The sequence below is a fragment of the Macrobrachium rosenbergii genome, chromosome 9 (genome assembly GCF_040412425.1).
Source record: "Macrobrachium rosenbergii isolate ZJJX-2024 chromosome 9, ASM4041242v1, whole genome shotgun sequence".
NCBI lineage: Eukaryota > Metazoa > Arthropoda > Malacostraca > Decapoda > Palaemonidae > Macrobrachium > Macrobrachium rosenbergii.
In genome coordinates, this window is record NC_089749.1 from 9,115,162 (window position 1) to 9,128,279 (window position 13,118).

General features: G+C 37.3%; 2 protein-coding genes across 2 annotated transcripts in view; both read left to right on the forward strand.

Annotated features, from left to right (window-relative positions):
- Window positions 1-4,964, forward strand: part of LOC136842163 (uncharacterized) — an 11,187-nt gene extending 6,223 nt beyond the window's left edge. Inside the window, exon 2 of the mRNA XM_067109524.1 lies at window positions 4,590-4,964. Within this exon, the coding sequence (XP_066965625.1) occupies window positions 4,590-4,964 (375 nt within the window). The remainder of the gene's footprint in view (window positions 1-4,589) is intronic.
- LOC136841426 (pyridoxal phosphate homeostasis protein) overlaps window positions 1-13,118 on the forward strand; it is a 251,700-nt gene that overhangs the window by 61,451 nt on the left and 177,131 nt on the right. The gene's annotated exons all lie outside the window — the stretch shown is intronic.

Genomic DNA, 13,118 nt, shown 5'->3' on the forward strand with positions numbered 1-13,118 from the left:
ACAAAAGGAAATTCAGAAAGAAGAGATCAGTTATCAGAAAAGAAAAAAAGATAAATAAATAAACAGATGATAACATAAATAAACGATCAAGGTGCCTTACAGTGTTTGAAGCCCACGAATCAGTCAGTTTTCCAAATAACAGGATCAGTCAACCGGTCTTCCGGTCAAGCGAAGTGACTCTTGGTTGCTGTGATCTGAAACCTGGTTGTGTTCCTCAGGGGTAAGATGGGAACAATGTACAATGCTTGTCAGTTTCCCTGGTATGTTACAGCGCCGAGGAACAATGTTTCTTAGCGGACGTGATGCTTCGTAAAAGTTTGTTTAATTTGTTTTTCTTGGAGTCTGTCCGACGTGATAGGACACACACGCACGTGTAATTTATATATATAGATATATATATATATATATATATGTATATATATACATATATATATATATACATACATGAATAATATACATATATATATACATATATAAATATATGTATGTATGTATGTATGTATATATGTATATATATATATTTTTTTTTTATTTGACACCGATGTTAAAACAATATTTAGCAACTTTCATACATAACGCCTCGAGACTGTCAGAAAGAAATGACATCAGAAACATCTATATCAATAGGTAATTCAATCATCCAACCTTTTGGTTAGAGAAATAAATTGCACCGAAAATTCTCAATTGCTGCCTGTGGATTATTATGATTCTTTTGAACTGTTGCCACCTGTGTATTATTATGATTCTTTTGAGTTGTTTAATTGTAATTTTAATTTATTTGTCTCACGTGTTTATTGATTTGTTGATTTTAAGTTTATTTCTCCCTGGACCTGACTCACTTGTAATTTGTGTAAATAAATTAATATTAAGGTAAATTTTTGTATTTGTTCTGCCTCCTTTATTTGTCACCTCTCAATCAGTCATTACAGCCCAATTGCTTGTTTCTGTTTAGAACCTGTCATCTCGAGAGGCGATCGTAATAGTATATATATATATATATATATATATATATATATATATTTTTTTTTTTTTTTTTGACACTGATGTTAAAACAAATATTTGTAACTTTTATACATAACGCCTCGAGACTGTCAGAGAATGACATCAGAAACATCTATATCAATAGGTGAATTCAATCATCTAACCGTTTGGTTTGAGAAATAAATTGCACCTAAAATTCTCCATGGGGATAGTACCACAGTGGTGCTTACGTGGGTGCACTGTAGGCATATTAAAGGTTCTTTATTGCAACCCTTTCATTCCTTTTACTGTACCTCCATTCATATTCCCTCTTCCCTCTTACTTTCCAATCTTCTCCCAATTTGTTTCACAGTGCAACTGCTAAAGGTTTTCTCCCCTGTTGCACCTTTCTCACCTGCCTAAATTGCATATATTCTATTCTAGTCATACAATAACAGACCACAGCCAAACAGCTCTGCAGTAGATGGTTGTTCTCAGGTTCAGTGATCTGAAATCTGATTGTTTTTCTAGCGAGCGTGATGGTTCGTAAAAGGTTGTTTAATTTGTTGTTCTTGTTCTCTCTCTGCCCGTCGCACGCGCACGCGTTATATGCATACATTACGTATTACATTATATAGTATATATATATATATATATATTATAATATGTATATATATATGTATATTATATATATATATGTAACAGTTCAATTAAAATATTGCGATAAGGTAGGCGTGAAAAACACTGATGGAGATTTAATACACACACACACACACACACACATATATATATATGAGTGAATGACTTCAGTCGAATTCTTAATATTTTCAACGACTCAAAACAGGCCCAAAATGATTTCCAAAGCCTACTGTAGGCCCAACTCTTATTTCCCCTGAAATAGGCCCAGGAAGACCCAAGAGTAATTCTGTTCTGTTGACAAGTAAATGTGTTCTGTTGAATTCTCAATATTTTCAACGACTTCAAACAGGGTCAAAATATTTCCCAAATCTTACTGTAGGCCTAACTGTTATTTTCCTAAAAATAGGCCCAGGAAGACCCAAGAATAAATGTAGGCTCTGTTGACAAGTCTCACGTGCAACGCCAGACAACAGAGTGCGCGCAAACAGAAACGGACAGAGATTCGTCGTAAATTCCTCTTAACAAGTCAGTGAGTTAGAGAGAGCCATCATATCACAGGCCTGGTTAACATGGCTGACTATAGAGATCGCAACCTGATTCATTCCTTGATTCATCGGCTTCTTCTTTAGGATTAGGGACGGTAAACCGTTAAGGAAACGAGTTAGAGGTACTGTTTATGCTCTTCTGTACTCACACACACACACAACACACATTACTGTACTTCATTGTTTTGCCAAAAAAAAAAAAAAAGTCCTCTTTTCTCCCCCGCCTATTTTTCCCAGGATTATGTCACTTCTCGCCATGATTGCCAGTCTAGGGACGCGAGGGAAAGCAATTTCGCGCGAAATCCCGCCAGTATTTTCGCGAGATGGTATAGCATTTAGCCAAGGAATAGTGAAAAAAAGGAAAAAAAAATAGCCCATTTCGACGCGAAACCACGCCATTATTATTTCGGGACGTTGTTTAACATCTCCACCATTAGAATTAGCGAAGACTACTCTCTCCACTCGGCTTATGGATCCCGCTAGTGTTTTGAGAAGAAATTAACAGGCTAGGGGTAGGAAGCCCCAAAAAACGGGGGTGGGGATTGGGTGAAGGGGTGTTGGTAAGGGGGGTAATTCTGGGACAAGATCCAGCTCAAGCAGAGGAAGAGAGAGGGGCGTGAATGGGGACCCTTATCCTCCGAAGGTACGAATTACCGCCGGAGTCTGCAAATGGATGCTGGCAGATTAGCGCGATGGAACATCAATTCCTTGAGCTGTGCTATTACTTTTTGTCCTTCTGCCTGACAGCTGCTGTTGCTGCTCTCTCTCTCTCTCTCTCTCTCTCTCTCTCTCTCTCTCTCTCTCTCTCTCTCTCTCTCTCTCATTAGTTTCGATAATTGTCTTTGATTGTTTTTGCCGTACGGTTTTCCACAGGATTTGTTTGGTATTCACGTGTGTATTACTCTCTCTCTCTCTCTCTCTCTCAATTTCGATAATTTTCTTTTTTTATTATTTTTGCCATTATAATTTCCACAAGTTGTTTGGTGTTCACGTGTGTATTACTTTCTCTCTCTCTATCATCAGTTCGATATTTCCATATTTTATTGTTTTTGCCATACAATTTTCCACAAGTTTGCTTGGTATTCACGTGATTTCTCTCTCTCTGGTCTTCACTCTCTCTCTCTCTCTCTCTCTCTCTCTCTCTCTCTCTCTCCTCTGTACTTGTGGCGGGGATGGGGGTGGGGGAAGGGGGATTGGCGGTGGTGGTGGAACTTTTTTTTTTTTTTAGTTTTTCGGATTTCATTTCCTGTCTGACCGGATTTTGTGTTTGTAAAAGGGGATTGGAATCACGGCTTCTTCTTACTGGCTGCCCTATGAGCAAGAGCCCGTGCTGTCATAAAGCCAACTTAAATAAAATAAACAACAGCCACGGCTGAAAAGGGAGTGTTTTTTTTTCAGTATGGTCAGTGATTATCGAAGTCTCAGGAAGTATAAAAAAAAATTGGACTGAGAAGCAGTGTTTTTTTTTTTAACTATGGCAAAGGAAAGGAGATAAAGACGACTTTAATGAAAGGAGGTGAGAGTAAGGGAAGATTAGGAGAAAGGAGAAAAGAAAGCGTTGGATGAAGAAGAGAGGAAATTTAAGAATTAGAGGGACTGAGAGAAACGAAGATAAAATAATGAGATGAAAAAATGCATTGATAAAGACGGACGATAAAGTGAAAAAAGATAAAATAATGAAATAAAAAAAATTGATAAGAAAGACTGACAATAAAGTGAGAAAAACAAATAATGAAATAAATAAAATTTATAAGAAAGACTGACAATAAAGTGAGAAAAAACATGAGATAATGAAATTGAAAAAAATTGATAAGAGAGACTGACAATGAAGAGATTGAGATTCCCTGAAGAAAAAAAAAATAATTAAAGGAGAAAATGTAGGACATGAAATAAATAACAAGAAGAAGCAGAAGACGAAGAACAGAGACAATGATGAACAAGTTTTGACCTCTGATGGAAAAGAGAGACATTTAGCCGCTGAAGAATTATCGCCTATTTTGGATGTTAAAATCTAAAACGACGCTTGTTGCGTTTTACTCGTCTTAAAAATGCTTATGCGCTAATCAACATGCGCGACTCTAAGACGATAAAGTGGTGGCCGATCCGAAGCTTCTTCATTTGCGTCTTGTGCGAGAGAGACGTTGGTTCTGTACCTCATATTAGTATCTTGACACTTGCATTGTTGCATTTTGGTTAAATGAATACAGTACCTACAATAGATCTACAAAATGAATCTGGACGCAAAAACATCATCTGTATAATCGACTACCCCGTCTAAAATACCTTTTGCCACCTAAATATTCCCTGGTATAAAACTTTAGGTTCTTTGTGGCGTCCCTTCGGCCCCTAGCTGCGACCCTTTCCATTCCTTTTACAATACGCCAGTTCGTATTCTCTTGGCCTTTGGCCTGAATTTTATATTCCATTTTATTCCTGATTTAAAAGCAGAGAGAGGGATCCTACTGTGGAAGCAGAAGCGTATTCTTCAGGTCTGCTGTCCTGTTCCTGTTTCTGCTCTCTGCGTCTGCTTCTGCTCCTACTTTTGTTCCTGCTTCTGTTTCTGCTCCTCCTGCTTCTGATTCTGCTCCTGCTAATGCTCCTCCTTCTGTTCCTGTTTCTGCTCCTGTTCATTATTCTGTTCCTGCTCCTGCTAATGCTCCTACTTCTGTTCCTGCTTCTGCTTCTGTTCCTTCTCCTGCTTCTGATCCTGCTCCTGCTAATGCTCCTACTTCTGTTCCTTCTTCTGCTCCTTCTCCCGTTTCTGATTCTGCTTCTGCTAATGCTGCTACTTCTGTTCTGCCGCCTTCTTCCTGCTTCTGATCTGCTCCTCCTAATGCTCTACTTCTGTTCCTGCTTCTGCTCCTTCTCCCGTTTCTGATTCTGCTCCAAGCAATGTTCCTACTTCTGTTCCTGCCCGCTCCTTCTCCTACTTGATCCTGCTCCTACAATGCTCCTACTTCTGTTCCTGCTTCTGCTTCTTCTCCTGCTTCTGATCCTGCTCCTGCTAATGCTCCTACTTCTGCTTCTGCTGCTGCTTCTGCTCCTTCTCCTGCTTCTGATCCTGCTCATGCTAATGCTCCTACTTCTGTTCCTGCTTCTGCTTCTGCTACTGCTCCTCTTCCTGCAACTTTTATATTCCATTTCATTCCTAATAAAAAAGGCAGAGAGAGGAATCTCTTCCTGAAGAAGCAGAAGCATATATATCCTTCAGCTCTGATGTTCTGCTTCTGCTCCTGCTCCTGCTAATGCTCCTACTTCTGTTCCTGCTTCTGCTAATGCTCCTACTTCTGTTCCTGCTTCTGCTTCTGCTCCTTCTCCTGCTTCTGATCCTGCTCCTGCTAATGCTCCTACTTCTGCTCCTGCTCCTGCTAATGCTGCTGCTGGCGTTTGGGACACTCTCCCCTCCCCCTCCCCGCCCAGGAAAAAGGACAAGCGCTTTAAAAGCGCAATCAAGAGATAACGCGAAATGATACACAAGAACTGATGGTTCCGGGATATACGACCGTCCGCCGCTACCAGTTTTATGTCGATTCGACATAATTGTTGGGTCTGCCTTATGAAATGGAGTGAGTCCTTTTTTTCCCCCCCCTGTCTGACAGCTGCTGCTGCCGCTGCTGCTGCTGCTGCTGTCTCTTGCCCGGGCGACGGGATTTCGGCTGCTTCTGTTTCCCTCCCCCCGTCTGTCTGTCTAGCTGTCAGTGGTTCTAGGGAAGCTGGTGGCTCTGTCCTTCTGTCTCCCAGAACAGGGGTCATACCAACTTGTAAACATCTATGTTTTGCATGTGTGTTTTGACTCCTGTCTAGTTTTTTTTTTATTTTACTGTTTTTCTGTCTCAGAAGAAATGACAGGAAACCTTATCTCTCTGTCGCAGCTAAAAATGGAGGATAATTATTTCTGATCGTGACGTAAGTGAAAAAGGTAAACATTAATTTTGGTATCTGTCTGTTCTGGCATTTCTCAGTTTTGATATTAAAAAAAAAACTGCAGTCATCTTTCTATCAATCAGCCTTTCTATCTGTCTATCTTTATATGTATTCATTCATCTGTCTGTCAGTTATTCTATCTTTCTATCTCGGTAAGAACTATAGAAAATGATGGTTAATCATAAGGAGAAAAAATGAATCTATATCACTCTATTTATTTCTGTGTTTATCTTAACAATTTACCCGGCTATCTATCTATCTATCTATCTATCTATCTATCTATCTATCTATCTATCTATCGTAGCAAAAAAAGGCAGAAAAAAAAAACTCAAGGCTTTTTATATTTTTATCTATGTACTTATTATATAATATATGTCCATTAACCTTTCCATCTGCTCCCTTATCTACTGACCTACCCAAAAAAAACCGATAGGGAAAAAAAACAATTTTAGAGTCGCCCCGGGAAAGAAAAATGGTAAAAAAATCCACGAAGAAGAAGAAGAAGAATAGAAAGAAAGGAAGAAGAAGAGAAGAATATAAAGAAGACGAAGACGAAAAAGAAGAAGAAGAAAAATAAGAAAAAGAAAAAGAAGGAAAGTAAGAACGAAGAAGAAGAAGAATAGAAAGAGAGGAAGAAGAAGAGAAGAATAGAAAGAAGACGAAACGAAAAAGAAGAAAAAAGAAAAAGAAGGAAAGTAAGAAAAAGAATAGAAAGAAAGGAAGAAGAAGAGAAGAATAGGAAGAAGACGAAGAAGGGAAATAAGAAGAAAAAGAAAAAGAAGGAAAATAAGAAGAAGAAGAGAAAAAAGATTCAAGGTCGTATTTCACGCGGCAATTTCGGCAAAGTGATAAATTGGCCTACGACCCCCCCTCCCCTTCACCTCCCTCCCCTCTCCACTTAGCATTGACATAGGAAGCGCAATGAGATAACGATATAAATGATAAATGAGAGATGACCCCCACCCCTCTCTCTCTCTCTCTCTCTCTCTCTCTCTCTGAAAACAAAGCGCAATGAGATAACTGATACAAATGATAAATGAGAAAGGACCCCCCATCTCTCTCTCTCTCTCTCTCTCTCTCTCTCTCTCTCTCTCTCTCTCTCTCTCTCTCTCACAAAGCAAACAGCAATGAGATAACGATATAAATGATAAGGGACCCCCTCTCTCTCTCTCTCTCTCTCTCGCCAATGACATGAGATAACGTATAAATGATAAATGAGAAAGGACCCCACCCCTCTCTCTCTCTCTCTCTCTCTCTCTCTCTCTCTCTCTCTCTCTCTCTCTCTCTCTCTCTCGGAAAGCAAAGCGTGCGAGCCATCAATCATAGGGAGTACGGCAATCGGCGCTTGGCGGCAATTGATTTAGAGTGAGCGTGTAATGCAATCATCATCATCATCTTCTTCTAATTCTTCCTCTTCTTCTTCTTCTTCTTCTCTCTACGCTTGCTTGACTTTGTTTCTGTTATTGTTTTTTTATGTATTTTTTTTTAGATTAATGGTGGTTGAAAGGAAAAAAACTAGGTATTTTATTTTTTTAGGGGTCCATCTTTCTTCCTTTCCTCTCCTACACTTGCTTGATTTTGTTTCTGTTTTTTTTTTTGTGTGTAATTTTTAAAAAGTGATGTTAAAGGAAAAAAACTGGGTATTTTAGTTTTTTGAGGAGGTCTATGTCTTTTTCCTCTCCTAAGCTTGCTTGGCTTTGTTTCTGTTATTGGTTTTTATGTAATTTTTTAAATTGATAAAGATGGTTAAAAAAAACTTGGTATTTTAGTTTTTTAGGGGGACCTAGTTTGTCTTTTTTTTCTTCTACGCTTGGTTGATTTTGTTTCTGTTATTGTTTTTTATGTAATTTTTTAAATTGATGATGATGGTTGAAGAAAAAAAAACTGGGTATTTTAGTTTTTTTAGGGGGTCCTTCTTTCTCCTTTACTTCTTCTACACTTGCTTGATTTTGTTTCTTATTGTTTTTTGTCTGTAGGTTTTTAATTGATGATTGTTGAAGGAAAAACTGGCTTTTATTTTTTTAGGGGACGTCGTCTTTGTCTTTTTCCCCTTCTGTGCTTGCTTGATTTATTTCGTTATTGTTATTTGTGTTTGAAGTTTTTTTTATTTATGATGAAAAAAATTTCACTTTTATTAGTTTTTTTTTGTGGGAGGTGGTTTTCTTTGCCAGTATTTTGTTTTATGCATTTTTTTTTGTTTTCTGAGGAAACGTTACGCGTTTTTCGTGTTCGTTTTTTTTTATTTATGATTTATGTTGAGGGGGAAAACCTTGGATTGTTTTTGAACGCTTTTTTTTTTTGTTGGGGGGAGATAGATGGCTATCCTTGCCTGTTTTTTTATGTATTCCTTTGGTTTTATAAGGAAACATTCGGCACGTGGTTTTTTTGTGTTTTTTTTTATTTATGGAGACGATTGACAAAAACTGGCTTAAATGTTTTTTTAATGAATTTATTTTATATTTATGAGGAAACATTAATTTTTGTTTTTTTTAGATTTAGGAAGACGGTTGAGAAGAAAAACTGGCTTGTTTTCGAGGGTTTTTTTTTGGGGGGAGGGGGTAAGGGAGCCAGTCATTGCTTGTTTTTGTATGTATTTCTTTTGTTTTATGAGGAAACATTCGTCATGTGTTTTTCTTACCTATGGAGACAGTTGCATATATATATATATATATATATATATATATATATATATATATATATATATATATATATATATATATATATATATATATATATATATATATAAACACCAGGTTTCGTTTTTTCTTGGTACACAAACACACACACATATATATATGTATATATATGTATGTATGTATATATACACATACGTACATACACGCATTAGTAATGAAATACATTATATGCTTGAATTCCTTCGGAAAAATCGACCTTGAATCAGACTTTATCCCGTTGTTCTGAAAACAGAAAGTGTATGTATATAAAAATAAGTTATGTGAGGAGAAGAAGTAGAGGAAGAAGAAGAAGAAGAAGAAGAGGAAGAAGAAGTAGAGGAAGAGGAAGAAGAAGAGGAAGAAGAAGAAGAAGAAGAAGAAGAAGCTGATGATAAAAAAAAGAGCTAAAGAAAAAAACGGAAATTGCAATGCAGTAATTCCAGCACAAAACGAAACAGAAGTTACAAAACGTCGCCACTTACACGGTAAAGTGACCGATGGAAAAATAAAAAAAAGGTCACAAAAAACGAAAAGGTATAAAAGAGAGAGAAAAAAAGAGAAAGGATAGAAAGCAAAAAAGAAACAAGGGGACTAGGAAAAAAAAAATGTGTTGAGGTATTTCCTAAATCACCTGCGCGGTTCCTGACGGACTGACTGACCCCAAGCCCAAGAGATCGAATCAAGTGTCGTAGCTGAGAGAGAGAGAGAGAGAGAGAGTGATGATCTGAATTTTATACAAACAACCCAGGAGAAAACATAGGTAAGAAACTACGTAACACCTTTTGCATTTAATTCTAACTCCAATAGAGAGAGAGAGAGAGAGAGGATCAAGTTCTTCAGACCCGGTTGCTATTCAGAGCTGCATGTCTCAAAATGATGAATAAATGATAAACTTTATAAACAGCCTGTATGAAAATTGAATGGTACAGATGGCTGGCTATTCAAAACATCCATTCCTCGAACGCCTGAAAAATATTGATGATAAAAACTATTTTCTAAAAAGGTTTGAATAGAAATTGAAAGATATAAATGCATTGGAAACAGATAGCTGTGATTACGCCGCCAAAACAAAATTCTCTCTCTCTCTCTCTCTCTCTCTCTCTCTCTCTCTCTCTCTCTCTCTCTCTCTCTCTCTCTCTCTCTCGATGGGAATGAGAATTATTTATATGCAAAAGGTTTTATATATTTTACTCTCCCCGTACTCTCCTCGTTTGGTTGTATTATATTCGGAGAATCTCTCTCTCTCTCTCTCTCTCTCTCTCTCTCTCTCTCTCTCTCTCTCTCTCTCTCTCTCTCTCTCTCCGTATTCGAAATTTTTAAATCACACTGGACAGCAATTTCCATATCTTTATAGTATTTAATCAGTGTATTAATACGTACATGAAGTGGTAATAGGTGTGTGATTTACCATAGCCAGCTTCTTCTAATCCTCCCTCTTCTGTGACCTCAGATTAACTATTACACATTCAAACAAGTATTTTAGGAGATCATCAACTCAAAATTCAACTCAAAATTCAATTTATCACCTCTGTTACCAAACCTTACCTAAGCCGAATTTAGTGCCGTCAGTGCACCTCACGGGGTTCATTGTAGGCATTACTAAAGGCTCTTTGCAGCGTCCCTTCGGCCCCTAGCTGAAACCCCTTTCATTCTTTTAACTGTAACCTTCATTCATATCTTTCTTCCATCTTGCTAACCACCCTCTCCTAACAATAATATTATTTCATAGTGCAACTGCCAGGTTTTCCTCCTGTTACACCTTTCAAACCTTTCTGCTCTCAATTTCTTTTCCAGCGCTGAAGGACTTCATAGGTCCATTCCATTCCTGAGCCGAACTCTAGCCACTACAGGAAGAGAACGGTGCCCCTTTTTTTGGTCACTTCTGGACTGTTACGAAGTAGCGTAATGAAAAGCCCCGAGATATACCTCGGAGTGGGCAGTGGGCAATCAGATACCTAAGTACCACATCCACTGTGTCTGTAGCTCTTGCGTGAAGCTTGTAATACAAGGTGGATTGCCAGATTTCACTCGCAGTTTACATGTGCAGTACAAGAAAATCATTGTATAAAGTTCGTTTAATCTGATTGTTCGGTTGGGTATGCATCAGCGTTCACTTTTCGTGAATGTCTAGATATTATTATCATTATTATTCAGGAGATGAACCATACTCATGTGGAACAAACCCACCACAATGGCCACTGACTTGAAATTCAAGAAGCTTCCAAAGAACATGGTACTCATTTGAAGGAAGTAACAGAAGGTCATAGGAAATACAGAGAAAAGAAATCAGTTACTATAAAAGAAACGTAATTTATCAAATTGATAAATAAATAGAGAACAGTTGTAAGAGTAAAGAATATGGTGTTCATTTAAAAGGAAAAAAAAATCCGAAGATGTGAAATTCAGAAAGAAGAGGTCAGTTATAAGAAAAGAAAGAATTAATGAACACGATAAATAAGTAGATAAATATGTGAAAAGTACAGGTATCTGAAACAGGAGAGATTAGTTATTAGAAAAAACAAATGAATTAACAAAATAAATAAACAGATGAAAATCTAAGGGTATGGGTATCTCAAACAAAGAAACCAGTGACTGGAAAAGAAAGACTCAATTAACACATTAATAAATAAATAGAAAAAGCGTAGAGTATCAGCATCCTGAACAAGGAAAGACGCACGACTTAATATGATATTCCATCATTCCACGCGCTTGTTGCGATAAGTCTGCTGCGTCATAGCGTAGACGAAACGCGTCTATTGTACCATGCATGCGTATAACTGTCTTTCCCCAACATAGCCCAGGCAAGGTATACTTTTCCCGTCAGTCAATCCTGAATTTTTTTTTTCGTGGGTCCTTGTTTAGCATCCTGGCGTCCTCAGTGGCGCGGAACATTCTCTACGTGTTGCACAGCATTGCATTCCAGTTTTGCTTGAAAATAGGTCGTAAACAGTCGCTTTTAGCTTTCTGTAAAAGAGGGCTATTGAGATGGCTATTTGTTTGCCAGTCCGTGCTTTTTTTTTGTCCGCCCTCAGATCTTAAAAACTACTGAGGCTGGAGGGCTGCAAATTGGTATGTTGATCATCCATCCTTCCATCATCAAACATACCAAATTGCAGCCATCTATCCTCTGTAGTTTTGTATTTCGTTTAAGATTAAAGTTAGCCATAATCGTTCTTCTGGCAACGATATAGGACGGGCCATCACCGGGCCGTGATTAAAGTTTCATGGGCCGCGACTCATACAGCATTACACCGAGACCACCGAAAGATAGATCTATTTTCGGTGGCCTTGATTACACGCTGTAGCGGCTGCACAGAAAACTCAATTGCGCCGCAGAAAGTTCGGCGCATTTTTTACTTGTTACTGTATGTTGCCTGTGCTGGCATAAAATAAAAATCTGCTATAGCGAACCAGTTCTCTTGGAAATGCCCAAATAAGGCGGAGGCGGTCGGGAGGAGTCGGAAGTATATATATATTTTTTAGGGCTATAACAAATTAGACGTAAAAGAGGAAACAAGTACATAAAATACTACAATTTACACAATTTTATTCAAAATTTTCATACAAAATATTTCACATAATAGAAAGAACGGCCCTGCTTACAATATTTTTGTTTTAGTTTTATGTCCTAAGTGTTATCCAGAATGGTTCACATTATTATTGAATTAACTTTGCTTTTATGTCATAATATTTGGCCTTTAACATTTTGTTATGCCACGGAACTTGGCTGTTATACATAAATAGTAAAACGACGTTCAATATCCGTACATTCTCTTTTTTATCTATCTACCTATACATATCTATACATTATATATATATATATATATATATATATATATATATATATATTTAATTATATACATAATATACAGTAGATAGACAGATATATGGTATATAACGATAGATAAATACATAATATACAGTAGATAGACAGATGTAACGATAGATAAAGAGGTGCAGATATTCAACATCTGCAGTCGTGTTAATGTATAACAGCCAAAGTTCCGTGAAATTAAAATATTTTAAGGGCTCCAAATGATTATTATTATTATTATTATTATTATTATTATTATTATTATTATTATTATTATTATTATTATTGTATTTACAAAGATGGAAGTGATGACACAGTCATGAAAAAAATAAGAGAAAATCCCATCATCATCGCCATCATCCACAAAGGAAAATGATGAGGGCAATAAAACTAAAACAATACATTTAATGATTACAGCGATGACTCGACTCTAGGAAGAAGAAAATCTCCAACTCCGGACGGCCGGGGAGTTGGGGTCTTTCAAAATGGCGGCCATTTTCTACTGAACCCCGGGACTGTCGTGGTTTCGAGAGTGTAGTCAATTCGGAGATTAAAAATTTT